Source organism: Antennarius striatus, chromosome 20, assembly GCF_040054535.1.
Source record: "Antennarius striatus isolate MH-2024 chromosome 20, ASM4005453v1, whole genome shotgun sequence".
In the NCBI taxonomy this organism is placed as follows: Eukaryota; Metazoa; Chordata; class Actinopteri; order Lophiiformes; family Antennariidae; genus Antennarius; species Antennarius striatus.
Genome location: NC_090795.1, coordinates 8908161 through 8935822, shown reverse-complemented (window position 1 = coordinate 8935822; position 27662 = coordinate 8908161). Strand labels below are relative to the sequence as shown.

At 39.8% G+C, this 27662-nt stretch overlaps 1 protein-coding gene across 2 annotated transcripts in view; it reads left to right on the top strand.

Annotated features, from left to right (window-relative positions):
• The window catches only part of sema5a (sema domain, seven thrombospondin repeats (type 1 and type 1-like), transmembrane domain (TM) and short cytoplasmic domain, (semaphorin) 5A), a 112673-nt gene that overhangs the window by 15130 nt on the left and 69881 nt on the right, over window positions 1-27662 (top strand). For both annotated transcript variants that reach the window (XM_068304485.1, XM_068304486.1), the window contains exons 2-4: window positions 13186-13398; window positions 23913-24012; window positions 25180-25225. In XM_068304485.1, the coding sequence (XP_068160586.1) occupies window positions 13251-13398; window positions 23913-24012; window positions 25180-25225 (294 nt within the window). In that variant the 5' untranslated portion in view covers window positions 13186-13250. The remainder of the gene's footprint in view (window positions 1-13185; window positions 13399-23912; window positions 24013-25179; window positions 25226-27662) is intronic.

Below are 27662 nucleotides of genomic sequence, written 5' to 3'. Positions count from 1 at the left end.
TCCATAGTGTTTTTTATCTCTGATAGCATCTACAGGAATTACAGTGTCACTCTGCTACTTCTGCAAGGACTGCTTGGAAAATTGCATCAGATGTTCAAGGTACCCAGGCAAGGCATTTCACTCCCACTGCCGAAGACATGGTTCTATGAAGCTGAACGATTTTTCTTTTTCCATGTGTGTGCGCTGCCATTTGTGTCTTTTAATATAGTTGCAAAAAGCCTGTTGTTAATATGCTCATCAGTCTTTGTATGCTGAGCCACCATAGCCTGACTTTCCAACGGAATGAAATTATACTTTTAGAAAAACTGGAGAGACAAACACGTTAATTTTAGATTACTATAAATTACACTGTCAGCTTGTTCATTTTCACACAACAAAAGCCTGCGGCTATTTTCACATTAAAATGCATTCATTGTAAACGCATATTCAGGAAGTGATGATTTAGTATCAACGGCACTTCATTACAGGAAAATTGCTTGCACTGCAAGTAAACAGACCAAAACCAAAGATGGAATTTAATGTGACTGTGTCATGTGGTCAGCATCTGATACTGATACAGCAGATCAACCATGCTTTCCTATTTTTAAAGGTAATTCCTCAAAGTTATTTGCGTATCGTTTTTCTTCCTCTGCACTACTGTGATCTTATCTTATCCGATGTTATATTTGACCCTCCACTCTCTGCATCGAGTGTGGTATGTTGATAATTTAACAGAGTGGATTTACTGTGCAGTTCACACTTTCTGCCTAAGCTTTAAAGGTGGGTAAAGTGTCATTGATCAGAGAAAGAGATGTGTGGAAACATTATAGCGATGCCCAATTAGTAACAGTGTACAGTGTGACGCCCGTACGGATCAGCATCAGTAGTGACACATACAGAAAATCTGCTTTAGCCTCAGATTTTCCTCAGTCTTAAAAATTTTGCGACTCCCCTCCACAATGTCCTTGACTACAAAGTGTGGCAGCTCCTTAAATGTATCACCTCCCCATGCTGCCATAAAAATGCTTCATGTAATTGGAACATTATGGATTCCTGTGTAAATTTCAATTTGACACCGCTGTTAGAAGATAACCTTTAACTTGGTTATGTTGTGATACTTTTTTCTATGTAATCACCAGGTAGAAATTGTCAATTTAAACACCGCATCTCTCTTGACATGCTGTTAGTTGGTGTTGTAACTGGTTTGTTCTTTTGACCTTCTGGTTGATGTCCACAGAAGATTGCTACCTTCAGAGAACGGTTTGTCGCAGCGGTTAATGAGCGTACGGCGAAGGACGACTTGTTCATTAAGACTTTGAACCTCAATATGTAGATTGTGGCATACTGATGTGTGAGAAAGCGATGAGGCCATTTATAACTTACAGTAGCACAGTTGTATTGACTTGTGTGAGAGTTAGATGTAGGCTAGGGTTGTTAAAGCTGTCGGCCTCAGCAGTTATATATAGAGTGGTGAATATTCATGCTGCACTCAGGAGGATAGTATTAAGGTTAATAAGTGAGCTGACGTCATGAAGTAGAGTTTTTGTACTATATTTAGATGTTATAGTGAATAAAATCTACTCTCATTTATATTTTTTACCACTTTGTGAATTGTAATTAGGAATAAAATTACAGCTATCCTGAAAAACAACTACTTTTATATAATGATGCAACTAAGGATGGACATATTCTCATCTCTGAATATTTTTGTTTATAACCTTTATTCTTCCTTATTTTTGATTTTTTTCCCTCCCTCATCCAAGACTATGTTGTGAGAAGTTGTTATGCATCTTGAAAAACAGCTTGGCCTCCACACAAAGGAAATGCAATTACCGCCTCCCAGCAGATCCCTAATCACCGAGTCCTGATGTTAAAAGCTCGCTTCTTTAATGTGTTGATTTCAAAGGTCCAGCACAAATCATTTGATTTATTCACTCCCATCCTCACCGGATGAAAATAAGCTTATTAACCAGAAAGTTTTAATGTGAGCATCTCATGACCTCCAGAGGAGCTGCTGACTTTATTCAAATTGAGCCACCAAACATGCAGCAATGAAAAAAATATTTTCACAGTGAACATGTTTATTTAACACCCGTTCTTGATTTAAAAAAGTCTGTGGTTATTTTGGTTATATTGCATGTTTTACATGTTCCTACAGACGTATTTCGTGTATATCACCATTCGTGTAAATATAAGCCCAACACGTGTCAAATTTGGTGTGTACCAAGTCTGTGACTGACTAATTAAATCATTTTCTGTCCTTTGACTGGGAATCAAATGCCCAATTAGAGATGTGAGCCTTAGGCTCTGCTCCAGCAGAAATGAACAGAAATGAGGAGGGAGAGACGAATCACTCTAGCAGTACATCTCATAGTTAGGGTAAAGTTTAGCTTTCACATGGCCTCAACGAATTCAGAGACCCAAAGTTGCCCGGGGCTAAGGTGTGCTGGTGTGTTCAGAAAGTGGCTTCAAGTCTCAGGTGTCTCCATGGGTGAGGGAGATAACTGTCAGAGTGGACTCATTCATTTAGCTCTCTGTGAAACACAATCTTTCAAACTCCTCATGAGCATGCAGAAGAAGAAAGACAGGGAGAAGGACGTAGTCGTGGGGAGACGAGCCGACATCTGTTTGCTTGGTCTAGGAGAGACACGATGACATCAGATGCCTGCAGGCTCTGTCTCCGACTCTGCTGCTCTGTTGTTCCACTTTTACCCAGCGAAGACGTGTTCTGCAAAATGGACACACACACACACACACACACACACACACACACACACCAAGACAGACTTCTGATGCAAACAGCTGCCATTAACCAAACCCAACACTCATCTCATTAATGTTATAACTTTCTGTCTCTGGTGTTAAAGGGACAAATTACAAAGGCCATGTGACTGAATAGCACACACACATACACACACACACACACACACACACACACACACACACACACACACACACACACACACACACACACACACACACACACACACACACACACTCACATGCACACACACACTTACTCTCACACAGTAATTAATTGGTTCCACTGGAGCCAACAGCTAATTTACTACCCCTGTCACATTTTTTTCAAATACAGTAAGATGACTAATCTCAAGGAAGCTTCCTTGTTGCTCCCTCCCCATACGTAGATCTTCACATGTGTGTATATATTGGGTAGCTTTCAAGATAAAGAGGTGGTTGTTATTGTTCTCCAGGCGTATAATTTCTGAGCTGTATGTTGGCAGCCTGTTCGGCTTGTGATCTTGAATATGTTGATGTAAAAACAGGTTGTAAGATTGATTATAGTGCTTTTCTCCCTCCCTCCCCTGCCATCCTTTGCCTGCTTTGGACTAAAGACAGGTTTTTAAAAGAAATCTGATACCTTTTACTGTGAAACTCAAGACAATTGACTCAAAACAGTTTCATCTCTCTTACTGTAGTAAAAAATTATAACTTTGAATGGGCTTGAATAGCATTATAGAAAGAAGGGGCTGTATCATATTCATAATGAAGAAAAACGATGTTGTAAAAATCGAACTTCTTGGGGAAATTTTTACGTACATAAAAGAGGAAAAGATACTGAGACACAGTCTTCTCACAAAATACACTAAATAAAGATTGTATGTAAGTTTGTTTTCCAGAAAGTCGGAATAAAAGAATCAGCATCAAAGAAACAAACCGACTGCAAAAAATACCATGAAAGAAAAACCATAATACTCAAGTATTGTCTATATTTCTAACCTAGAAAAAATATGCAATAACTGCTTGGAGGCATCCAACATGTCATGTGTAGTATTAGGTTATATGGTGAATCTGTTAGCAGACAGTTACCTCATCACTCATCCAGTTGCTGTAAAGAAACACAAGCTTTTGTCTTGAGTCAAATGTCTGGCCTCAGTATGTGCTGTCCTTTAGCTCTGCTTTTGGTCTGAAATAACTCTGAATGCTACGTTCAAGAGCTACTTGAACATTTTGTCAGGCATGTATCAATGCATGTATCACTGCATTGTTTTGCTATAAACAAATACTGAAGCCTTCTGTAATGCTCCATAGAACCAAAGTAACAGAGACACATTACACATCACTATTTAGATGATATGTACAGATATTAAATACAGTGTACAATTAGGATGTTTAGCCCATTAGGTCACCTCATTAGCTGTAATCTCCAAGGAAACAAATTTTAATGCTTAATAATCCTGCAGTATCTGAGTAAATGTACTTTTTCCTCGTCTATTGTTGGAGATCCAACGGGCAATAAAAGGCTTTTTTGCTACTCTAACTAAAGAGGTTCGACCTCCCCTGCATTGGAATCTCTCTTTAAGAGATTTCATCCATCATTCCCCCAGTTATATCCTGTCACCGCTAAAGCTGATATGATTGATTACGATATAAGTAATTGGATGATTCAAAAGTTCAGAACAAAAAGAAAGAAATGTCTCTGCTCGCTACCCTCACCATCTCAGCTGAAGAGGAGGAATTTACCCTTGGATGAATGTAATTTCCTTTTAATTTAGAGTCTGGTTAAGACCAAGGCAGCATTTAATTCCTCTGTAAGGTGCTTGTCTGCCATTTTGAAGGTGTAGATCAATGAACTGGGCCTGTTGTTAGTAGTTACCCTCAATAGTGCCCTCACTATTCTTTCTCTCCAGAAGTGTGGACAGTGTGTTTGTCAGTTTTTGCCCGCTTGGGTCTTGTGCAGCTGAACACTCTGATAGTCTAATTTTGCGCCAAGGGAGACTAGGTGCTACCCGTTAGCGAAGCATGTAATTAAAGTTTTAAAAATGCCACCATCCCTCAGCGGTGGGCTTTATGCTGCTTACAGTCCATGAACCCATGAGCGTGTGAAGAACCTGGGTTTTACTACCTGTATCTCTGGCACGTCTTCATTAGTCGTCAGATGACGCTAACCCAGCACTCAAAACAAAGGTGCAAGAAATCTTTGATGCCAATATCACACCCAGGCAATTAAATGTTGGAAAAATGATAGAATATTCTTTATAATAAAGTTGATGAGGGGATTGTTTTACTCTTTCTTACACTGGAAGGAGTTTTTATACTTGTGATCTTGGATACTGTATTTAGGTTTTGATCATCTTCAGGGCTTACATTTAGTTAATTCACTGATAACTTTGGCCTTGAAGAAAGGCTGTGAACTTTACATTAGGGAAAGCAAACACACATTTTTTCCTGTCAGAGTTTTGGCTTTGTACCACCTTGCTGCGTAGGGAAATACCAATTCCCAGGGAGATATAGTTTTGGGACGACTGTGACAAACTCTTCTGTGAGATTTAAGCCACACCAGACCTCCAAGCTTGTCGTGACAATTTTACCCCTGTGAACTGTGCTTTCTTGACACTTACAGCAGTTCTGACACACAGTCCAGGCCCTCAGGCAAGTGTCTGAGCTGCTCTCAGTGTCATGAAAGCTCAGTTCACAGGGAGAGCTGTCTCAACAGTCGATCAGCGCCGGGGTCAGCCACAGGATTTTTTTTACGAGTTGATGTTGTGTTACACAGACGTCTCTCAGCAGCAGCCTGGCCATAGCGGTAGAGATGGGGCCTGTGGAATAATGCAAACTGGCACTGAGAAGCTGATCCATCTACGGATCTGGATTAGGCTGAGTTTCGTAGGTTCTGTGCTGCTTTTTGCCTGGTTTATTGGTTCAAGGATTTTTTTCCATTTTACAGCAAACTTTGATCTTTTGGGAAATATTTGCTTTCAGGTTTATGAGAAGATTGTATGTGTGCCAATTATAAATGTAAAGCTTAGATAACTAGTTGAACTTAGTATAAAGCTAGAAACAGAGGTCCTGGAAGGAAAATTTTGTTTCAAATTAAGTTTTCCTCCCTATTTCCAGTCCTTGTGCTCAGATAATTTTATTCTGATGATAGCTTCTTATTCAGCACACAGGATTGAAAGAGGAATCAATCATCTTCTAAATCTAAGCAACAAAGACATTGAACATTCTTACAACGATGGCAAACTTTGCCTTTAAGATAAAAGAACATTTTCAAAAGGAAATTTAGATTACTGGTACTTGGTTCCCCTTTTGTCACAGTTCCCTTCATAAATGATTAAATATCTGCAGTGACGTAGTCAGTTGTGTGTGGGCTGCAAGTCCTAACTGACCTTGACCTACATCTAGAATGAACAATTTTTATTTGAAAGACTCTGCTAGGTTTTCTGTAATAGTTTCAAGTCATAGTCATAGTCATCTACTTTCATAAATCAGCGAGGCAGCTAAACACGACCAGGTTGTGCTGGTGACCTGGAGGCTGGTTAGAGCTCTGACAGGCAGGTGTTACCCTCGTTTCAGTCCTGATGTCACTTTTCACAGCCATGTATTGCGTGTTACTGAAACCTTTCCTCATCTTGAGTTATGTCGCGTAGGTCCTTTCAGAGACCGCATACAGACATGCAGTAATGCATCAGCATGAGTGCGAAGAGGGTAAGCCAGCTAAGTAAAAATAACAGCAGGATTTGGGAATCTCTGGAGTCTTAGGGTGGGACTCGGATGAAATTGCTGGGTTTGTTTTTCAGGAATACAGTAGAGAGTCAGTGTGTGTGTGTGTGTGTGTGTGTATGTGTGTATGTGCTGTGGCAAATGTATGTGATATATGTCCCAGATTTAGCTGGACCAAAGCTATGGTTGTGGTCAGGAGACTCATCAGGGTTAGTTGAAAATAGCTTTTCATTTCAGCACAACACAGACCTTGGTGTGTTTGAGATTCATTGTGTTTTTCAGCATGTAATGTAGAAACACAGAAAGAACACCAGGAGCCTGGGTTGTGTTCAACCATTACTCAGGAGCAGAGGAGGGTGACATTTTCTTCAATTTGCTTCAAATCTATTTACTCCTAAAAGTTTTATCACAAGTTTTGTGAGACAAACTTTGAGTAGGAGTTCTGGTGTTGGTTTCAGCCCGCCAAAAGAGAAGCTGTTGTTGTTCTGTTCCTTATCAACTGTGTCCCTTCCCTCCATATGCTGAGAGAACCATTTACACAGAAAATCACAGTTCTGTTCTGTAAATGTAAGACGGGCAGCCTCAAGTCTATCAACAGATTGGAATCTCAGAAGTCATTCAGACACGCAGGAACTGATCCAGTATTTAAGTGATTCGATGTTTATTCCAATATAAAGCTGACTGCTGATGTAGTTCAGGCTCAGAGTTACATGATGTGCAGACAGAAATGTAGTTTCTTGGTGAGAAATTTCATCCACCATTGAATAGAAATTTGAAAATCGAAAATACAACCCATATCCGATGCCTGATGTGCATAATCGTCCATTATACTAAAGACCGCCGAACTGTTTTTTTTTTTAATGCATTTACGAGAAGTCTAAAGTCTCTCCATAATTATCCACAGCAGCAGTCAGAGTTAACATATGATGCATAATAACAACAAATGCATTATAATAAAAAAGCAAGCTTAGGTAATGCTGTGCTCAATTCAAGATATGTCACGTTGTCAGTAGTTTACACTGTGTTAAAGTGAAGGTGAAAAACAAACTGCACATGTGCGAAGGGTCCATCAGAATCCAAATGGTTTATCACAAATGAGGTTTTTGAAGCAAACAGGCAATCCCCTGCTGCTCATGGGGAAATGCAAAGATTCCTTCGCATTGGAGCCATTTACCTGATCTCGTGGGTCATCAAGCAAGAAGGACCTTGCTGTGCATCAATGAGCCTCTGATGGCGATGTCATTCTCTCTGTCACCCTCTGCTGAGCCTCCGTGAGATGCCCAGTGGACTGAAATGGACTGAAAGTGTTAGACAATGAGGAAGACGGACAATGAAAGGCATAAAAAACAGAAAAGGGCAGACAGAAAAATTAAGGACTTTGACAAAATCCTCATGACAGCCAGAAAACGGAGACAACTGAGTCAGTTTGCTGCCTGGGCTGGCAATCATGTTGTGTTTTACACAGCAGTTATTCACTCACTTAGGCACCTCATCAGTGTCTCTGTCAGTCAGTCACCCAGGTTGCTATTTTGTCAGCTCCTTTGTCATTCAGTCTGGCAGCCTGACAATTTCGTTTCTGAGTCAATCCTTCATGGTGGTGAGAATTTGAATGTGTTGTAATTGTGTCGATTTATCAGTCAATAATTTGGATTAATCGGTAAGCCTCATGTCCAGAAAATAAGAGTCAGTTGTCATTTTGAGACGGAAACAGTATAGTTACAAGGAGGTGCCCCTCTTGTTTGTGTTTGATAGCAACCAGCAAAGATACAGAATAACAGTAACGATTGACAATAGGTTATCTGATAGACAGAGTCATAAATAGTTAGTGCGCCGTCAGACATACAGCTATATAAAGCAGCTCTGCACCGACTTTATGTGTTGTGGTGTAAAGCAAAGTCTAGCTTGATTTTACTGGTGTATGTCCTGTCTGTCTGCAGGGAGGGGGGAGAGAGAGAGAGAGAGAGAGAGAGAGAGAGAGAGAGAGCGAGAGAGAGAGAGAGAGAGAGACAGAGAGAGAGAGAGAGAGAGAGAGAGAGAGAGAGAGAGAGAGAAGCATCTATCAGCACTGTGTTGTGACCCCGATCTCACTCCCCACTGTGTTTGGACAGATGGAGCACCACTCACGTTTGACAAATGAATTTGTATGTGAGTGTCAATGTGACAAATACAAAGCTGCCTTTTCATTGGGGAGTCTGTTCATTATTATGCATAGTGTAATTCGACCATCATGAAGTCGCCCTCACACAAAATCAATGCTGGTCTTTATATGATCTGCCCTGCACTCCTTAATGCTAGGATACTTCAATTGATTATTAAAGTGATGAATGTGTGAGCGTGCCTCTGTGTGTGTGTGATGTGATTTATATACAGCTGAATGTACTATCATTTAACTTATTGAGTTAAATACATACTTTGACTTGTTTTTACTGTTTTTGAGTTTTGTGAACCTCTTGAATTTATAAAGAGTTTGCCATTTAAATCTTTAATTGTAGAATTGTGGAGGTCGTTAACCCAAAAATAAACAGCATAATGTTATATGAAATAGTATAAATTTTGTGCCAGTCACACATTCAGATCGATCACAGCTCACAGGTTCCTCACTGAGCACTGTGCCTTTATTTACACGCAGTAATGATGAATATGTCCACACAATAAATTAATAGACTTTAATAGTATGTTTCACATCTAATGTTTTCTCTGGAACAAAAAAAGGTGGGCTTGTGGCGGTGATGTATTACATCCCTTTTAATGTTTTTTTTTTAATTATACAGTACATTTACTGCAACTGTGCACAGAAGCTGAAAATGTGTTATTACTCATTCGCTCATGGTAAGTGAACCATTTCCATTAAAACGTTTAAATTAAGATCCTTTAATTAAGGGCATTGATTTGTATTAAGTTCTCCAATAAAGGCCTTTGTTACCAGTATACTGATAAGTGCGATCAGAATTCTTTGAAGTAGCAAAAAACAGAAGTGGTTATTTTGATGCGATACTATTTTTGTGTGATATTTATTGTAATCTAGATTTCTTGTGTTAAGTACAAAGGCCAAAATGATTTCACATAACTCTTCTTTTCTCTTTTTTGAAATGCAAATGTAAAGCCACCACTGCTAAGTGAACGCATAATTTCAAAAAGTATCAAAATTATGTTAAAATATGGTTGTGCATGTCTGAAACGTCAGCATCACCTTTCTCTCTTCGGCCAATAACAGAGCAGCCTGTGAATTCTGACTATTCTAACTTTATTATATCTCTCTGCTCTCACTGTGGCTTGGATGAAAAGAGCTGCAGGTGTGTGTGTGGGTGTGTGTGTGTGTGTGTGTGTGCGTGCGTGCGTGCGTGCGTGTTCTGATTTACAAAATCCGGTGATGTTGCTGCAGGGTTGGGCAGAGAAGGGAGTGTTTTGATTTCTACTTTAGAATCTCATCACTGTGAAACAATCAAAAAACAACTTTTTATTTCTCAGTGTTTTTGTTGCAAGCACAACTCATTTTCTCCATCAAAAGTCAAACTTGAGAAGAAAGGCAAACACTAAATCCTACTCATAGTATGTGAGGATAATTCATGTATTTACGTCCCGAAATCAGGGATTGTTGTCAAGTCATCAAAATAACAGTTGCCTCATCTGTCCACTCTACGCCCTCCAGATGGATGACAATTGGACAGTCAGTAGTTTTCCATAAAATAGGAAAAAGAAAAAGCACAAACTGATCTAGTTCTCGATTACTCCTTTTCAGGCATAGAAGAAGGAGGAATAATTAACCCTTATAAACAGTGTTGTGTGTATACTCCATACACACAACACTGTTTGCCCCTCACTTACATTTGGATAAAAGGCTTCCTCTGCCAAGTACCCTGAGTTCACTGATGTGTTATCCATCACAGGGTCCCAGGGTGTTCGTGTGTGTGTATGTATGTATGTATGTGTGTGTGTGTGTGCGTGTGTGTGTGTGTGTGTGTGTGTGTGTGTGTGTGTTCATATTACCAAAGGTGTGAAAGAAAGATGTAGGATTGGTAGCAGAAGAAAGAGGAGGAGGAAGAGGAGGAGGAGGAGGACGAGGGAGGAATAGGAGGAGTTGGTGGTGGGGATGGGGGGTAATGCCCTGAAGATGATTTAGAGTTCAGACCCCCAAACAGCACAGACAGCTCTTCCAGTTTTCTCCCACAGGACCAGTCAGTGGAGATAAAGATAAAAGATAAAATAGGATCCAGTGAGCATCGCCTCATGGGAATGGAAGTTGTAATGGTTCGGTTTTAAATCAACTCATGGCTTACTGTGTGCTGTGTTTGTTAAACTTCATGTGTGGAAACGTGTGAGGTCATCTGGGGTCTGTAAAGCAATTCATCAATTTTATGCACTTTAATTTTTGTGATTGGTTTTATTAGTTTGTTTTAATTCTATTACAAAGAGGGAAGTATTTTAAGATTCATTCATTACAGATGTATAGAAGAAAGAAGGACAAATATGTTCATTTGGACATAATTTGAAACAAATAACATTACACAAATAATGTTGTTAAAATCTCATTTGCTGCATGTTCAAATTCACATTCAGTATTTCCCTTGAGCGCAGACTTGTACGACAAATGCTGTAGTTAGACACTATCTGAGGAGGCTGGCTCTCTCGCTCTCGGCTGCAACAGGTAAAAGAGCTTTTTGGTGAAGAGAAAACATTTAAAACTGTCAAGGAATCTAGCAGACAAAGAAAAGAAACTTGTAAAACGACACATTGACTAAAGCAGAACTGTGAAGGTGTACATAAGCTTATGTGTGTGCCGTCAAGACGAAAGGGAAAAGGAACAGAGAGGCAACTGGCACTGCTTGTCACATGCTTTCCCTGTCATGGCTGACAGGTGTTTTATATTACTCTGTGGGTGGAAGGCACATATAACAACTGTCTGTGCATTTCACTTAACTTTGAACGAAATCCATGGAGGCATCAAGGTTACACCGTTTATTCATGCACACTAAAGGCAGAGTAAACTTTCCACTGAAGGAGAAAATGAAATAACATCACCACTCTCGTAGCATTAAAGGTTTAAAACACACACACGCATAAAGCTGTAGTAGAAAGACGCCTTACAGTATGTTCTAACCTACATCCCCTTCAAGCTCTCCAGCACTAAGGATTCATACTTCAGAGGGGAACGGTTTGTCTGATGAGAGCAAATGTGCTTCAGTTCTTTCTTTATCAGCTCATGTTAGTTTTCCGTTTTTCCTTTCTACCAGCCTGCAGATTTCCTTGTATTGCCTTGCCTTCCTGCAACAAACATGATATTAATAGTTTTTGCTCATTTGCAACCCACCATTCACACTAAATCAACTCTGTCACGGAGGGAGGATTGTTCTGTCCTCGCTCTATGAAGCATGCTTCTTTTTTTTTTTTCTCCCCCCAATACTGACTTGACAACAGATGAAAAGCTTATTTCACACATAATAACAATAATCAGCATTCTCCTCTAGTTCAGCTACGGGATACATTGTCTGTCGAGAAAGCCTTACAAAAGCAAATGCTTGCCATTAGTAGTGCATTAAGACAAAGATCTGCAGTATGTTTACTCACTCCACTGCACATGCTGCTCAGAATATGGTTTACAGTCAGGGAGGCTTATTCATCTGTTGTGAACACCAGGAATCATTCTTGGTATTACCACATAAATGATTAAAAAGTAATGATGTAGATGTTATAGGCTGCTCATCAATTCACCTTGACAGAGAAAAGAAGCCATACCCAACTGAGTTGTAAAAACTGTTCTGCTCCCAGTGACATCTGGGAGGATAGAATTTGCTGTATTCATTAAATAATAGTCATTTGCAGCAGTTGGTGGCTTTTGATGGTGAATATTAACATTTTACTTTCCATTCATTCATCCATATTCTGACCAAGAGGTAACAGGTGGGGTACATCCCGGATAAGATGCCATCTCATTGCGGGGCACATTTCTCTTTCACAACAGCTATTGATTTTAATCAACCCATGACTGAGGTGCAGATTCTAGTATATATAAGTCAGACTTACACACTGTAGACTCTAATAAATAACATATTCACGACAACACATGTTCAGTTGGCCTTCATCGTTACATGTATTTAGATATTCGAGGACATGCGAGCACGCGCACACACACACACACACACACACACACACACACACACACACACACACACACACACACACACACACACACACACACACACACACACTCACACTAACACACAAACACACTCACACTAACACACAAACACACACACACACTCACACTAACACACACACACACTCACACTAAGACACACACACACACACACACACACACACACACACACACACTAACACACACACACACTCACACTAAGACACACACACACACACACACACACACACACACACACACACACACACACACACACACACACACACACACACACACACACACACACACACACACACACAGATTGTGCCGAGCTATGTGATTCATGCAGCGGGTGTCAGAGGTTAGAAGTCTCTGGGTGTAGATGGGGGAGCTGGTGTTTCTCAACAAAACTCCCCACACTTTATTTTAATCCAGTCCACACTCATTTTTTTTCCACACTTCTCTTTCACATTTCTCATTTATTTTTTAAGCCTTCCATTTCTCAGAGTGAATCCTTGTTAATTGCACTGAGGCACGATCCAGACGGGTTATAATGTGAAGTAATGTCTCGTGTTAGAACTCAAATCTCTGCCTTGATGTTCTTTCAGGTCTGTCTCTCCAATGTTCTTGGCCTGTGAGGCCTGAGGAGAAGTGAGCCAAGCCTAGGTCCCTCATGGGACGTCCTGTTACCCAGCATGCACTGCTGCTTCTGCAGTGCATGCTGGTCCTGCGACCTGAAGGCGTTGCCAGCAGAAGAGGACCAGTGCTGCTGCCTGAATCACCCTGTCACAAGACAGAGCACCCACTCATTCCACAGCCAGGTCAGTCTCTTGACAAGCAGACACAAATACCTACTAACATTAATACGTTTTCTATTTCTCTAATTGTAGGAATATTTCTGTTTTTCTTTCTGTAATGTTTGATTTGGATTATGGAGTATTGTATGATTCATAAGAGATGCAGTCTTTAACACATGTCAGATGCAAAAATATTGACATCCAATGATAATAGTATACTTGTATGTTTTATGAAATGTTATAAGTAGTGTGCAATGTGCCTTTTGCATAACATAACACATTAAGTCACAATCTTTGATTGCATTGCAGTAATGCTTCTCTGTGAAAGAAACAGTGAATCAAAGCCTTACAAATACAACTTAAGTGCAAATTGACTAATAAACAAGGAACACCACAGTTTCTGATTTGCTCTGAAGATACAGCCATTAGTATGTCTGGCTAACTAGATTAGGCTACTCAACTTTGTACTCATTCTGTAAGTAGATGGCGCGTTGGCTGTTTCACCTTTTCCTGCAATACATCAGTACATCCATAATGAAAGGGGAAGACTGGCCTGTGAACAAACACGATTGAGCTTTTATGGATTAAAAAGGTGTATATTTTTCAACTCTGCGCTTTTGATGTAGGGGAAAATACAAATGAAATGGAATGTTAACATTTGCTGATTCCCTTTGACTCAAATAAAAGCAGCGGAAGGAGAATACATTTATGTTTTACCAACATTTGTAGGTGTTACAAGCAGCACATTTCAAATAAATTAGGATGGGGAGAACAAACGACCAGGGAAGTTGTGCCAAAACCTGGTAGATGATAGCATCGTGATTGGGTATAATGAGCTCATCCCGGAGGGGTTTGCCTACGGATGGGATAAGGTTCACTACTATGTACAACAAATATTGTATGAAGGACATGCCTGCATTGGTTTAGAATATTTATACAACAATTCTCCATTCCTTTCCTCATAACCCTCCTCTTTTTTTAAAATCTTTGTTCTTCCCTTCCTTCCCTTGAGACACGAAGCAGACACAACTAACTTCTTAAGCCTTTAATTACTACACCACTCCGCAATTTTTAGACACAATATTCTGCATCAGAATTCATCTTCCTTATCCTTTGTCTTGCATTGCAATCGGATGTCTAAACTGCAATGAAATGCTGAGAAACTTTGTAGAAAGAAAATATCAATAGCTTTCGATGCAGTCTTGTCTACCCACTGCGACAGAGCGAAAAAACATTGAGCTGTTTTCGGTCCAGTAGAGTTCCTGTCAGATAATCACAGTCTAGTACAAAACTCACAAGAACACCAAGGTCACTGCTTGTATCCAAAGGGCTACATGCATTAAAAGTCTCAATCAGCATCAGTTCATACATGGTGACTCTTTTCTTTATGGCCTTCATCACTTCATTGTTAGGTGAGGAGACACTCTTCCTTCTGCGCCAATTGAGTGAAATGATGAAGACTAACTGCCCACTTAATTTGATATGTTCCTACCTGGTGTTTTCTGCATGATGGCGCTCAGAGTGAAGTCAGTGGGTTAGCAGTGGTCAATGCGTTTGTTTTCTCTAATGTACCAAAATGGCCCATTAAGCTTCAGAGGCTTAATGCTGAGTGAAATATAGTAGCATTAATAAAAAATGGTTGCAGTTACATTAAGCAATTAGACATGGTTCAGTAACACATAGAGAAGAGAAAAGAAAGACATATTTGAGGCTTCGCTGTCTTGTTCAGTATCCTTGGTCTGAGTAATCTGCAATGGTTACTCAGACCATTGCAGGTTAAAGCTAGAAGGTCAGTTTATAGTGATTCCAAAAAAAATTGAGCTTACATTTATTCTACTTAGGTTCAGGTTCAGATTCAGATTCAGTTTCCCTGAAGTTGTGTCTTGTAATATTTGTTTCATCAGAGGGAAAAAAAGGCATCTTTTACAAACATACCCGACAGTAATTAATCTGGTAAATCACCTTTTGGGCTACCAAGCCACATACACAGTTTGGTTTTGTATTTTGTCAGGTTGTTACTAAAATTTCTGCTCCCATTCCATTTGCAATAAATCCATCTGTACTGCTTGCAGCATTAAAAAGGTCTTCCTATTCCCCGGGTATAATTCACAGACCATATTGTGGACACATTTTACTGGGACTGCTTTCTGCCAGAGAAATAATCCCCATGAAAAATTTTGATATGTTTTTTCAACCTTTTGTGAACGTCCTCAGGTAACTCCTTTGACAGTATTTCAGTCTTCAGTGGCAGTGGGTGGTGCCAGTATGGTATTTCAAGATTCAGTGTACATTTAATGGCATCCTGTCACACCTTCAGCATTTGAAATTGAATGCTTAAATGAAAGGGAAGGCGGTGTGGGTTACAAGGAATGCCGAAGCTGTTTAGTCAGTGCAGCACATCTGCATCTACTGTTTATGTTTAAAGGTCAAATTGTTGTTCATACAATTAAAATGAAATGATGCAGAAACATTCTGAGAATGCATGATTAGATCACCTTTATCTCTGCATTTGACGTCTTTCGAAGGCTGACGTATAAATGTTTACTTTATAGATGGCAATACTTTAGTTTTTTAAGTATTACCATCATGTGGGGACAGAATGGAAAGGAACTTTGCCTTTCCTAACTTTTATTTTGTGTTTTATCATGTGTTTGTACATCCCAATCTTAGTTATTCTCATATTGTGTTAGAATCAGCATGTTTGCAGAGCAGCTGCTAATTCCTGTGGTCTCATTAAGATGTGCATTAATCATATCCTTCGCTGTTATATTTTTGTTGCTGTAGTTGTACAGTAGCACAAAGGTTTGTCAGACTCACCAAATTACACTGCTTACTTTTTTTTTGCAATTAACATTAAAATGGGTCAGTCAATGTAGAATATGCTGAAACACACACGCGCACGCATGCACGCACGCAGGCAGACACACACACACACACACACACACACACACACACACACACACACACACACACACACACACACACCTAGTATTGTCCCTGAAATTTGAGAACATGTGGAGTGAAGCTGCCATGGCTCTTCCCCCTGTGCAGCAGTGATCTGCTCCTTCAACAGTTAACACTCCTACATTCAAACTTCTCAAACTTTATGCTCTATTATCTACACAAAAATGTAGAGGGCTGGCCTGAGTCTACCACTGAACATGCATTTAATCAAAGAAAAGTGCATATGTGTTCAATGTGAAGCTTAACTTAGCCTAAAGAATAGAAATAATGGTAAAAATCAGCACCTCCTAGCTTCACTAATAAACTCTTTCAAACTGTGACACATTGATTTTTCTATTGATCTTAAAATGGATGTAATTAATGATGCATTAAATATAATATTTTTCCTAACATTTGAATTGAGAGGATTTGAGATTATGGACTGTTTTATATCAAGAAACTAAATTTTCACATATCCCAATATCTTTAAAGGGCAACAGTAACTTAAATAACTTAAATAGTGTAATGGTTTAAAACAGCTGATAGTTGTTGGTCTGGATAAAATTTTTACAAAGCTTTAAATAGCTGGCAAAAGCTGGTAACTTGGCAAAATAAACCAACATCTACATTCTCCTGAGTGTGTTCCAGCAACAGCATTTCTATCTTCTGTGTAATTTTGACCTGACTGTAGAAGGGTGTGGTTCACATAGATTTGACCCCACTGAGGAAGGCGGTTTTTTGACATGGAACAAAATTTGGCTGACAGATCCGCAACTGTGGTGCAATGGTGCTATAGTCTAAAGAGCACTTTCTGCTTTCTATGATGGTTTGAGAAATGCAGGGTTTCAGAAACAAAGTACACTCTTCAGTTTGTAGCTCTGTGAAATGTGAACTCAGAAGGTACGCTCTCAAGGAAATCGGTCTGAATATAACTTCAACAGAAGTCCAATGTAAATGTGTGGAACATAAACAACAATTTTAGGAGTGGTGTTAAAAGACTACAAGTCTATTTTTGGTTAGGCGTATGGTTTGGCAAAGATTGTCTAACCAAGCTTTTATGGTGTTACTGTAGCTCAAAGCCCCCAAAATATACAGTATTAATGAAGTGTTGCATTTAACAAGTGTTGTTGGGTGTTGGCTCAGAGGCATTTAAAGGTTATAAACGGTGTAGTAAACAATGCTTCCACAGGGCAGGATGAGGGCCATGTCTCTGAGGAGTGGACCCGGCAGACTTGTTTTACAGCCACAGACCGAGCTCATCTTTTATCATTCCTGAAAGGCTAACACATCGTCAGACCAAGGGGAGTGATAGCAGAAAAAGAAATGTCCTCATAACATTCATAAATGCAACAGGCTACCGCTAGTATTAGAAATCGTGGAAATGGTCATTTGGGGGTGATTTTAAACTCCTCAGTGATCTTTGGAGATCAAAACATGAACTATTCATGTCCAAAAGCAGTTATGTTACAGCCGTGTTTTATTTTAATGGAGGGCAGATTACCTATAGTACAACAGGCCAGTCCATATATATCAGATTTGTTTGTCCAGCTTCGATAAAAGTTCCACATGTCATTTTTATATCTCATTTGACCAGAGATTTGACCATTCTGTTAAAGGGTGTCTCTTCCTCCTCGCCCGTTGAACCAAGGGAGTATGCTCCCAAATACACAATGAATTTAAATATTTTATTACACACTTGTTTGTGGTTTTACGGTGGTTTGTTTTGCATGATTCTGTCACAGCCCTGAGGGCCACAGCGCTGCCACAGTAATTTGAGCCAAAGCGCTTTTAGTTGTAAAATGCACTTCTTCTTCCTGCTTGGAATAACATAATAGGTAGAAACGTTTTTGAGAACAGATCCATGCACAAAGGTTTTTACTGACCTTGCCTTTTCCTTCGACTTTAAACTGAGCAGGTGTTTGTTTTTCCATCGTTCAGCCAAGTCGTTTCCTCACATCAAGTTGACCAAATTGTTGCCATTCTTTCTGCTGCCCAGAACCACAGGCCTGCATTTAGAGGGAATTGGCTCTTCATTTATGTGAGCGCCTGCTGCCACACTCTATTTACACTGCTTACAGAAAAACCATTCAAGGCTCAATATTGGTTCCAGATGCTGCCATTGTTGCCGACCTGGCAGTACTGTATAGAACCCTAACTTTTGAGAAGGGACAGGGGGTGTCATCCAATCCAGGGTGTAAATATTTATTCATCCTATCATTTTCTCAGTTTCCCAACTACTTTGTGTCATTGTAGGAAATATCAAATGGCATTTGAGTGATAGGGCTGTTCTATTTTGAGGAGAAGGGATACAAAGGTTAAATGGATAAGATGAGATGTTTTTAGTATGTTTGCTGTTGGCTGCCATCTACATTATTGTCCCAGTCCATGCATGCGTGAGTCTGCGTGTGCTATTATACCATCATCTCATGTTCAAGCATCCCCTGGTTCAACCACCTTCTGTCCGAACATGGCTGTGAATCCATGTAACACGTGAGGCAGGACAGAAGTTTAGGGTGTTAAAGAGGATATTGGATTAGTTTTCTATGTAATATCGGGTACAGCACAGATTGCTTATGGCGATAGATGGGTGCACTGAGGCTTTTAACAACTCATAGGCTATATGGAGAAGCAAGATATCGATGGAAGGGTGGAACAGGGAGAAATTCAGATAACAATGACCTTAGTTATTTCAGCACCATGCTTATTGGTTTGTCATGAAACAGCAGATTGTTTACAGTGCACCCTCGTTCTTTATGGTTAATTGCATGCGGTCCAGGAACCACATGCAATTAATGAATTACATTACAGCTACGAACTATTTATCTAATTATTTAGGGTAATTTAAACATTTATGATCCTCGCCATACTGATATTAAACCACTTTCTATCTGTATTACCTTTTCCCACACTCCGCTGTTTATAGCTCTTTTGTGTCTCACGTTAGTCCAAGACTCACAGAAACGAGCACACTTCCGGATGCCGTCAGCCAATAGAATGCGCGCACGGTATCACATGACTGCCTACCAAAAATCCACGATGAGGTGAAGTCACTGGTGTTGGACTCCATTGCAGCCTCACAGCTATAGTGACATGCAAAGTTCAGTAATTTAAATTTCTGCACCGTTTTTGCCCTAATTTGAACCTGTAAGAATGTTATACTGACAAACTGAACCTTTTTTATCTTGTAATTCTACAACAAAACCACTAACAAACTCACAATTTTTGAAAACATCTACATAATCAGCTTCTGTGACAAGATGATGTCATCGTGAATAATGAAGACACAAAACAAGTTAGCCACAATGTTTTCATCCAGCAACTGTCAGTAGCAATCAAACTGACATCAGTGGGATGAAATCCCTTCAAGCAAAAACTCCAACACAAAACTTTGAACATGCCAAACCCAAATACATCCTCCTGTCCCCCATCCTCTTACTCTTCCGTTACAGCCTACTTTCCAGCTATCTTCACAGCCTTTTCACTTTCTATGCTATGATAGTGTAGGTTCCCATTCATTCAGGTCATGGTAATCTGGATAAATTATCTGTACCCCCCACCAATCAATTTAAACTGATGAAGCCTGTTGGATAAGACCCGAAAATCAAAAACAGGAGTCTGGTTGTGTCAGATTAATCCTGCAAGGAAGACTTTCTTTGCTAGTTATGCAGCCTGTGGCAGGACAACGACCAGACTTCGACGGATGAGATTTTCACAGTCAGCATATTATTTGAAACAGTCAGTCTGAAGAAAAACAACAATGGAATGAAAGACAGTCAATTCTACTGTGAGTGGCTGGGTTTTAGTAATGGTGTACTAAGGGCTTGGAATCAACAGTAACACAAACAGTGCCCTGCTGGTGGTGTTCACAGCTTTTTGCTGCAGATCACTGCACCTCGCCTTGGTGGGGGGCCTGTTTCTCTCTGCTCTGTGGGAAACATGAAGTGATCTGAGACTTTTTATTGCTATCCATTGTCAAGAAAAAAATTGAATACAAAATATTCAACTAAACAACAGAAATGTATCTTCATTAAAGAAGGTTGGGCCCTTGGTGTCCCCCTTTGTCAAGACAGCTTCATGGGCCTGGGCAGCAGGAACGTCTGTGCCCCCAAATGCTCCTGTACAGGGCAGTGGTATTTATCAGCTGGGGTCGCCCTCATTTTTCCTTCTCTGCGGGTTTAACGATGGTTATTTTTATGAGAGCATTAAACCCCTGTGGATGCCCTTAATATATTACAACCCAACCAAAAGCAAATAAATGTCACGAGTTCAAATCAGCGTGATTAGTCTCAATGGTGAAGCGAAGCCTGGATCCATCAGTGTTGCCTTTGAAAAATCGTCTTAAGTGAGCCATTTTTGTTTCCTTGCAGTAAAACCCAAACTGCTAAAGCCCCCTGAGTTTGACTTCATGATGCTGCGTATATTTAGCTGCACAGCCTTGGGAGGGCCCATCCATGCTGGTTATGAATGTTTATGAATGGTCCTTGGCCTCGTCACAAAGGGCCATAAATCCTATGAGTGCTGTTGTGTTCAATTAAAACCTTTGGCCCGTTTTACCAACAAATATCCTCTCTTCTACCTTTCTGTCTCGCACACATCCAGGCACACTCTCCATCACCCTGTTAGCGAGACTCCCCTGGTGAGTCAGGGAGATTTATGGGGAGAAGCCAGGCTCGTCAAGCACCGTCCTCCCTCAGGGGGTGTCACAGCTGCATTTGTATTCCAGAGATCCTTTCGATGGCGTGAAAAACAAGCTCAGCGGAGCCAGAGGATTGGCACATCCAAAAGTTTGTGTTTCCCTCCAGAATAAGCAGAACAGCAGCCATTAAGGAAAATTAATTCTTCTGGGGCAAAGTTGGTTCCGATCTCCGTGATATTTATCTCACCATGGCTAATGAAAATGTATCGGGCTGCAAACTCAGACATGGCATGCATTTTCCTCTTGCAGTTTCCTTGTATTTGCCACTGGGGACTTGAAAAAGAACAAGAGAAAACATCTTTGCATACAGTTGCATTGTCTCACAGCATATGATGTTGTTTTGTTTGGGGAGCCAGAGTTCGGTCTCACTACGTGATTTGGAGGAGGCAGATGTTCTTTGGAAGCACATATTTTCCTGCGCTGCTTGTCGTTGTCTTGAAACGCTTCGAAATCCCTCGTTTGCCATGAAACCCAAAGTGTTTGCTTTTGATGCAGAGAAGGGAGGGCGTCCTTTCATTTAAAATAATGTTTGACAGGTGTGCCTGAAGAAGCAGATAATGTGTTTCATAAAACATATTCAAGCTGTCCTGTCCTTGTGTTCCGGCCCCTGATGGAAAGAAAGTAAATTAACAGAAAAACGTCCCTTTGAAATGCTTATTGTCAGGGAATATCCCTCAAATGTTGTTTTGAATGATTTCACATTATTGTGGCTTACACTCCCGGAAATGCAGGTTTTGGCAGCTTCCTCAAAAAACAAGGAAGAAATTTATAGTCATTTGGGGGAAATGTCCAATGTATCACAATAAGTTTTGTAAGTGTATCCAACCTGCATATATAGAAATAGAATTTAGAATGGAGACAAGACGTCACAGTGACTGATTGACCACCCGCATCCAAACCTATCGGGTAACCAGACAGCAGACAGTCTCTCCTCATCTCTGGCCAAAGCACTGGGGGTCGGTGATTCAATTGGTCAGGGGTTAATGGGCTGGGCGCCACGAGAACAGGCATGTTATGGATAAGATGTCAGTGTCTGTCTGGGATATATCTCTTGCTCTCTCTTCATGTTAGCAAATATCACCCCTATCATGCAGGAGGGGACAATATCAATCTCCATTAAAAGGCAAATCTACACAGTTCATCTGCAGTCATGATGGTTGTGAATGTTGAGCAGTTTTGGTTAAAAATCAAAGAAATGCTAACAGATCCACAAGAAGCTGTATTTCATTATTTTTACTTATAAATGAAGGTTTCAGGGGAATTTTTGTTTGCTTGGATAAAAAAAGCTGAAAGGCACTAATGTAGGGGTCTTGTGAACCATGCAAAATGATTTTTGAATGGGTGACCTTATCAACTGAGGACAGTTTGAAGCATCTTTTATTATTTTTTTCATCAGCAAATCACTAAATAATTCAAGTTGGGTTAGGTCCATCGAAAAGTTTGATTTCTTTTTTAGTGTATGAATTTAGATAGTCTCAGTAAATTTTATTACATGACTGTATTTAAACATAAAATCAAAAATGACTCCTGAGTTTATTGTAATGTATTATATGCAGGTAGTACTCAACATACGAACATAATTGGTTCTGAGAGGCTGTTCATGAGTTTAATTGTTGAGAATTCTTTGTGTATTAAATTTCAACCCATATTCACCTTTTGAGGTCATTTAAATGCTGTCACTGCTCTAAATACAAAACTACTATTCTCTAAGACTTAACAGAAACAATAAAAGGACATAAAAATAACACATTAATAAAATACAGGTATAGTTCATACAGAAAAGTAGCTAATTTACGTCGGATCACTTGAATTCATGTCTGTCCACCGCAAATATTGGACTCTTAAAAACACTAGAAAACTGTTCAAAGCACAAAATATCATGTTACTTTACATATTAAAATATGTAGGTATAGTCACAATATCTACCATTAAGCATTACTCTACATTCACTCTGTTGCTTGAATTCAGATTAGTTTACGGGACACTTTTGCTCCTTATAGTTCAACACTTCAAGGAACTCTTTTTTAAGCGCATCCAACAATAGCCTGAGTCAGCTGCTGATGTTGATGATCTACTGTACAGCATGTGACTTACCTTGAGAGCAAAGGAAGAGCAGGAGGAGGAGGGAGTTATTCTTAGTCAGAGGCAGAGTTGTCATCGGAGAGATGGTCACCACTACCACTATCACCACAAGACAATAGTCAGATATTCAGGCGCATGTCTTTTCGTGTCTCCAAATGTTCATAAGTCGAATGTTTGTACATTGAGGACTACCTGTATGCATTTGAAATATGGTTGAAGCTAATTGTAACTACTCTGTAAACTCTTAAGTCGCCTTTTTAACAATCCAATTATATTTTTTTTATTGTAAGTGCTGTTAAATAAATGTTGTGGGGTATGTTATTGTCTATAAACAACAACACCCATATAAATTATATTTAAACCATACTTAAGTCAATGTACTTCCATCCCTGGTTGATTATTTAACCAATGATATCGCTCCTCACATCTCTGTCGAGTGTTTTATGTTTGGTCTGAGGCTGAAAATCTGAAACTTAATTGTGTACATGTGTTGAAAGTTTATCATGTAATCGTTCTATTGAATATGGGTGCAGGTGATTTAGTGTAGCCCTACTTTTTCAGGTTTGATCTTAAATTAAGAATGTTGTGTATGACCATTTTATTTCAACTACAGGTTAAATTAAATGTAAAAGTCAGAGAGGTACCAGCATGACTTCTTGTTGTTATAAATTAGCCTTTAACACTAAACTCCAACATTGAGCAGCTTTAGAAAATTTACTGCAGGCCTTTGAAGGCATTCATCAGCCCAGCAGTCATCTTCAGTCATAAACCCTTTCCTCTCATTGGCTCATGTTGTCTCCTGTGTTGTCACCAACAGAGATGGAGCCCTGGATCTTCAGGTTCAAAGCAGAGGGCACAGTGGATTATTCACAGCTGACCTTTGACCCTGGCCAGAACGAACTGATCGTCGGTGCAAGGTAAAACATCTGAGGCTGTTTGTTTTTTATGGCCATCTTATTTTTCTTCCTTCAGTCTTTGACTTTTCTTGTGTGTCCTTTTATTGTCTTGTCTTTCATACCTTTTCTTCTTCAGTGTTTGTTGGCACATCACATCAGTGAAAAGCTAAAAAATGTCTTTGAGGAATTTTGTCTTTTGTCAAGCCCAGCCAAATCTGTGTGTGCGCGTGTGTGTCTACGTGTGCATGTACACTGACTCGATGCATGGTGTACATTCACCCTGTGTGAGTCTCCAGTTAATGAAGTGTGCGCTGCACTTCACTTAATGGCCTAGTTGTCAATAGAAAGAAACACTCAGTACAATGTGAGCAGGAGATAACAGAGGAGCCGGCAGGAAGGGGCAAAAGCAAACAAAGTGAGCTCAGGGAATTTACTAATGCACCATGGGAACTTAAATGGAAAAGGCTAATCAGGTAAATTGTTCATGCATGAATGTCGGAACGGCAAAGGTCAAAGGGAGAATTTCCCTGAAACTGTAAGTATTATATAATCACATCATGCAATATAAATACAACAGAATCCAAAGGTTTTTGCTGTCTTTTGTCTTTTATATTCAGCTCCAACTATAGTTAATTCTATTAGCACAGGTATTTGGAGAACTCAAAAGATAACAATTTAGTTTAGTTCAATTCTCAGTGCTGATTCCTCTAACTGCAGCTGAGTTAGAGGGCTGAGCGATAATGGAAGGAAAGACGGATCGATGCAAATGTCAATACAGTAAAAGATGGGGGCTGTAGCCACACTGAGATATGGTTGTTGTGCGTTTGTGTGTTGTTTCTGAGTTTCACTCAGACATTAGACATCTACTTTGTTAAATAGCGATATTTGCTCTTTGAGATGATTGTCGAGTTGGAACAAAAATACTTGATGGATTCACATTAGAAACTGTTTCAAGATCTCTGCCAGCAAAAGGTCAAACAGACAGGTCTGTAGTTTGTCATAAATTCAATAAATTGTTTTTTCTTTCTTTTGTCTTTCTTTTTACTGTGAAACTCGTAAAGAATGCAAAGATACAAACTGTGCAGAGCTTTTGCCTCTGAGCAGAGATGCTGCAACGTCCAGCTATCTTTTATTTCTTGGTTTACTAAAAATCATGTCATTTCACACACTTATACTTTTTTCTTACAGAAATCACCTGTTCAGGCTCAATCTGGAGGACTTGACACTGATCCAGGTGAGTGCTGATTCTTTCCTTCAGTGTCTTCTTGCCCCTCCATCCCTCTGACTCACCCACTTTTCTGAGTGACTCACTCTAACTGGTGGTATGGCTTTTACAGCCACACTGGAAGTGGCATCCAGAGCCCTGCCTGCCTCAAACACTGTGCTACGGTTGCAGCAGGCTGCCAGCTGCCATAAGTTAAAGCTGTTACAGTAAAATGGTTTAACATTTCACATGTCACAACAACTTCCCATCCAGTGTGGAGACAGTGGTTTTGGTTGACTATACTGTGGCTGATACACAGATGGAGGTAAAAAGTGTTAAAATCCAATTAGAAAGCACATATGACATTTAATCTGACATATACGTGACAGCTGTACGTTTACGTATTTTTAAGACCCAAACACCTTAAATTTGATCACACCATTTTGGTTCAACTCGTCTGCTTTCCTCAAGCTTTTAAATTTGAAAAAAAATCCACTGAAGATAATCTAATTATTGGAAACACTCAACAGGAATTAGAAATTGCTAACTTCGGGCCTTGACATGTAAAATCTGCAGAAAAACATGCTGAATAATAATTTCTGTATTTCTGTGTTCTTCTCTCTAGTGTTGTCCCGTTTTCTTTGTGAGTTCTTTTTCCTCCTGTTTTCACTTTTGTTCGTGCCCGTACCCTCCTGTGGACTTCAGCAATTTGTGACCCACTGAGTTATCATACAAACATTGACATAACGTTTTATTTCTAGGGGATAACAGCAAGGCCTCTTTGATGATGTTTGCCATTTATACCCTGGAAAAACAGGGGAGCCCATGAGGAGGGAGAGAAAGAGAAATAGTAGAGCGAGAATAGCTGGATGAAAAAAGGGAGATTGGTGTTGAGCGCAAGCTGTGTTGATATAAATCTGCCTGGAAAGTGAAAAAGAAGTAAACAGTCAAATGAAATTAGAAGCAAGAGTATATTTGTTGGCAAGGAAGGATCGTAGGGGGTATACTAAAAGGAATCAGTGGTTAGAGTAAAGGAGCTATCATGCAGAAAGACAAGGATTCTTATAGGGCCAGTCTTTTGTGGGTACACACATAGTTTTGCTTTTAAAAGTTCTCTGGGCCATCCTTGTACCCAATCATCCCTCTCTCTTTATTTCATTCTCTATTTTGCTGGCCCTTCAGAATCAGCGAGAAGATTTCCATAGAACAAATCAACCCCTTATATCTGAGACGTCTTCATTTATGAAAGTAGGATGTGGTAATCCCTGCCAAGACTTGTAGCCAATTTAAGGTGACCTGTGCACTAGTCCCTGCTTTGCATTTGACTGGACCATATCTTTAGAGTCAAGAGGATATTTAAGTTCAACTGCTGAGGTGGATTTCTTTCACCACCTCCATATGAAATCTGTTTCATCCTGGCATAAAACCAGAGCTGTATTGCTCAGAGACTCAATTGCCTCTTTGACTGGCTTTACATATATTTGTCATCCTTATTGTTGCTGCACAGCAAACATTTGAATGGATTTCCCCTTAGGCAATGTTGCTCTTCTCATGTTACATGCAGTCCCTGATTGATTAAATTGATTTACAAGATAATGTGACATTGAAAGTGCCAGAAGGATCATATTAAGTTTGAGCGCAAGCAGCCCCCAGAAGTTCAGGTTGCACCAATGTTTGGTAAAGTTGCATAAGAGTCATTCTTTTTTTACTGCACTAGAAAAACAAGCGAAAAGCTACACCTACACTTGTCTTTGTGATTTCACCCCATCCCCATGCATCAGCCCTGTCAGATAATGCCCAGTGGCAGTGATTTGTTCGTGCATGGCTGGCAGCGCTAAGAGGGAGTCTGTGTATGGTTTGACAGAGAACAAGGCTTAGAGCTGGTGTAATGCAGGCAGCCTATAATACTATAAAGAGGTGGATATAATTACCATATGACTGATGATGAGTTGATCTCATCTTATATGTACATGCATGAAACATTTATGAAGACGGCAGTGGACAATGTCCAATGCTGCACAAAGGTAAAATCAATCCCATCCCCTTTAACTGCCCTTGGTTCCAGAAGAATATTAAGTTTTTCAGGCAGTTTGGAAGATGAAACCAGGGTACTTGGTAGTCTTTTCGATGTATAATGGAGAGTTTAGACAGTAGTGACGCTTAGGATGTGTTGGAAAATATGGAAATCCCTAAACTCAAGAGCAGAAGGAATAGAGGGAAGGTCAGGAATAGATGTCATTCCTGTACAACTGGTCATGATAGCAGAACACTATTAAGCCTTGCAATAATGAACCTAAATGTGCCAAAAACAATGCTAGTCTTATCCAGTCTGTTGTGCATATCGAGTTTAGACCTAAAGATCGATCAGAGTCTGAGCACATAAACCATAATCTCAAAAAACAAGCAGAGAACCTCAGTTGTTGGAGAGGGGACCTATTTTAAGAGGTGGTGATAAGCCATCTGAGAA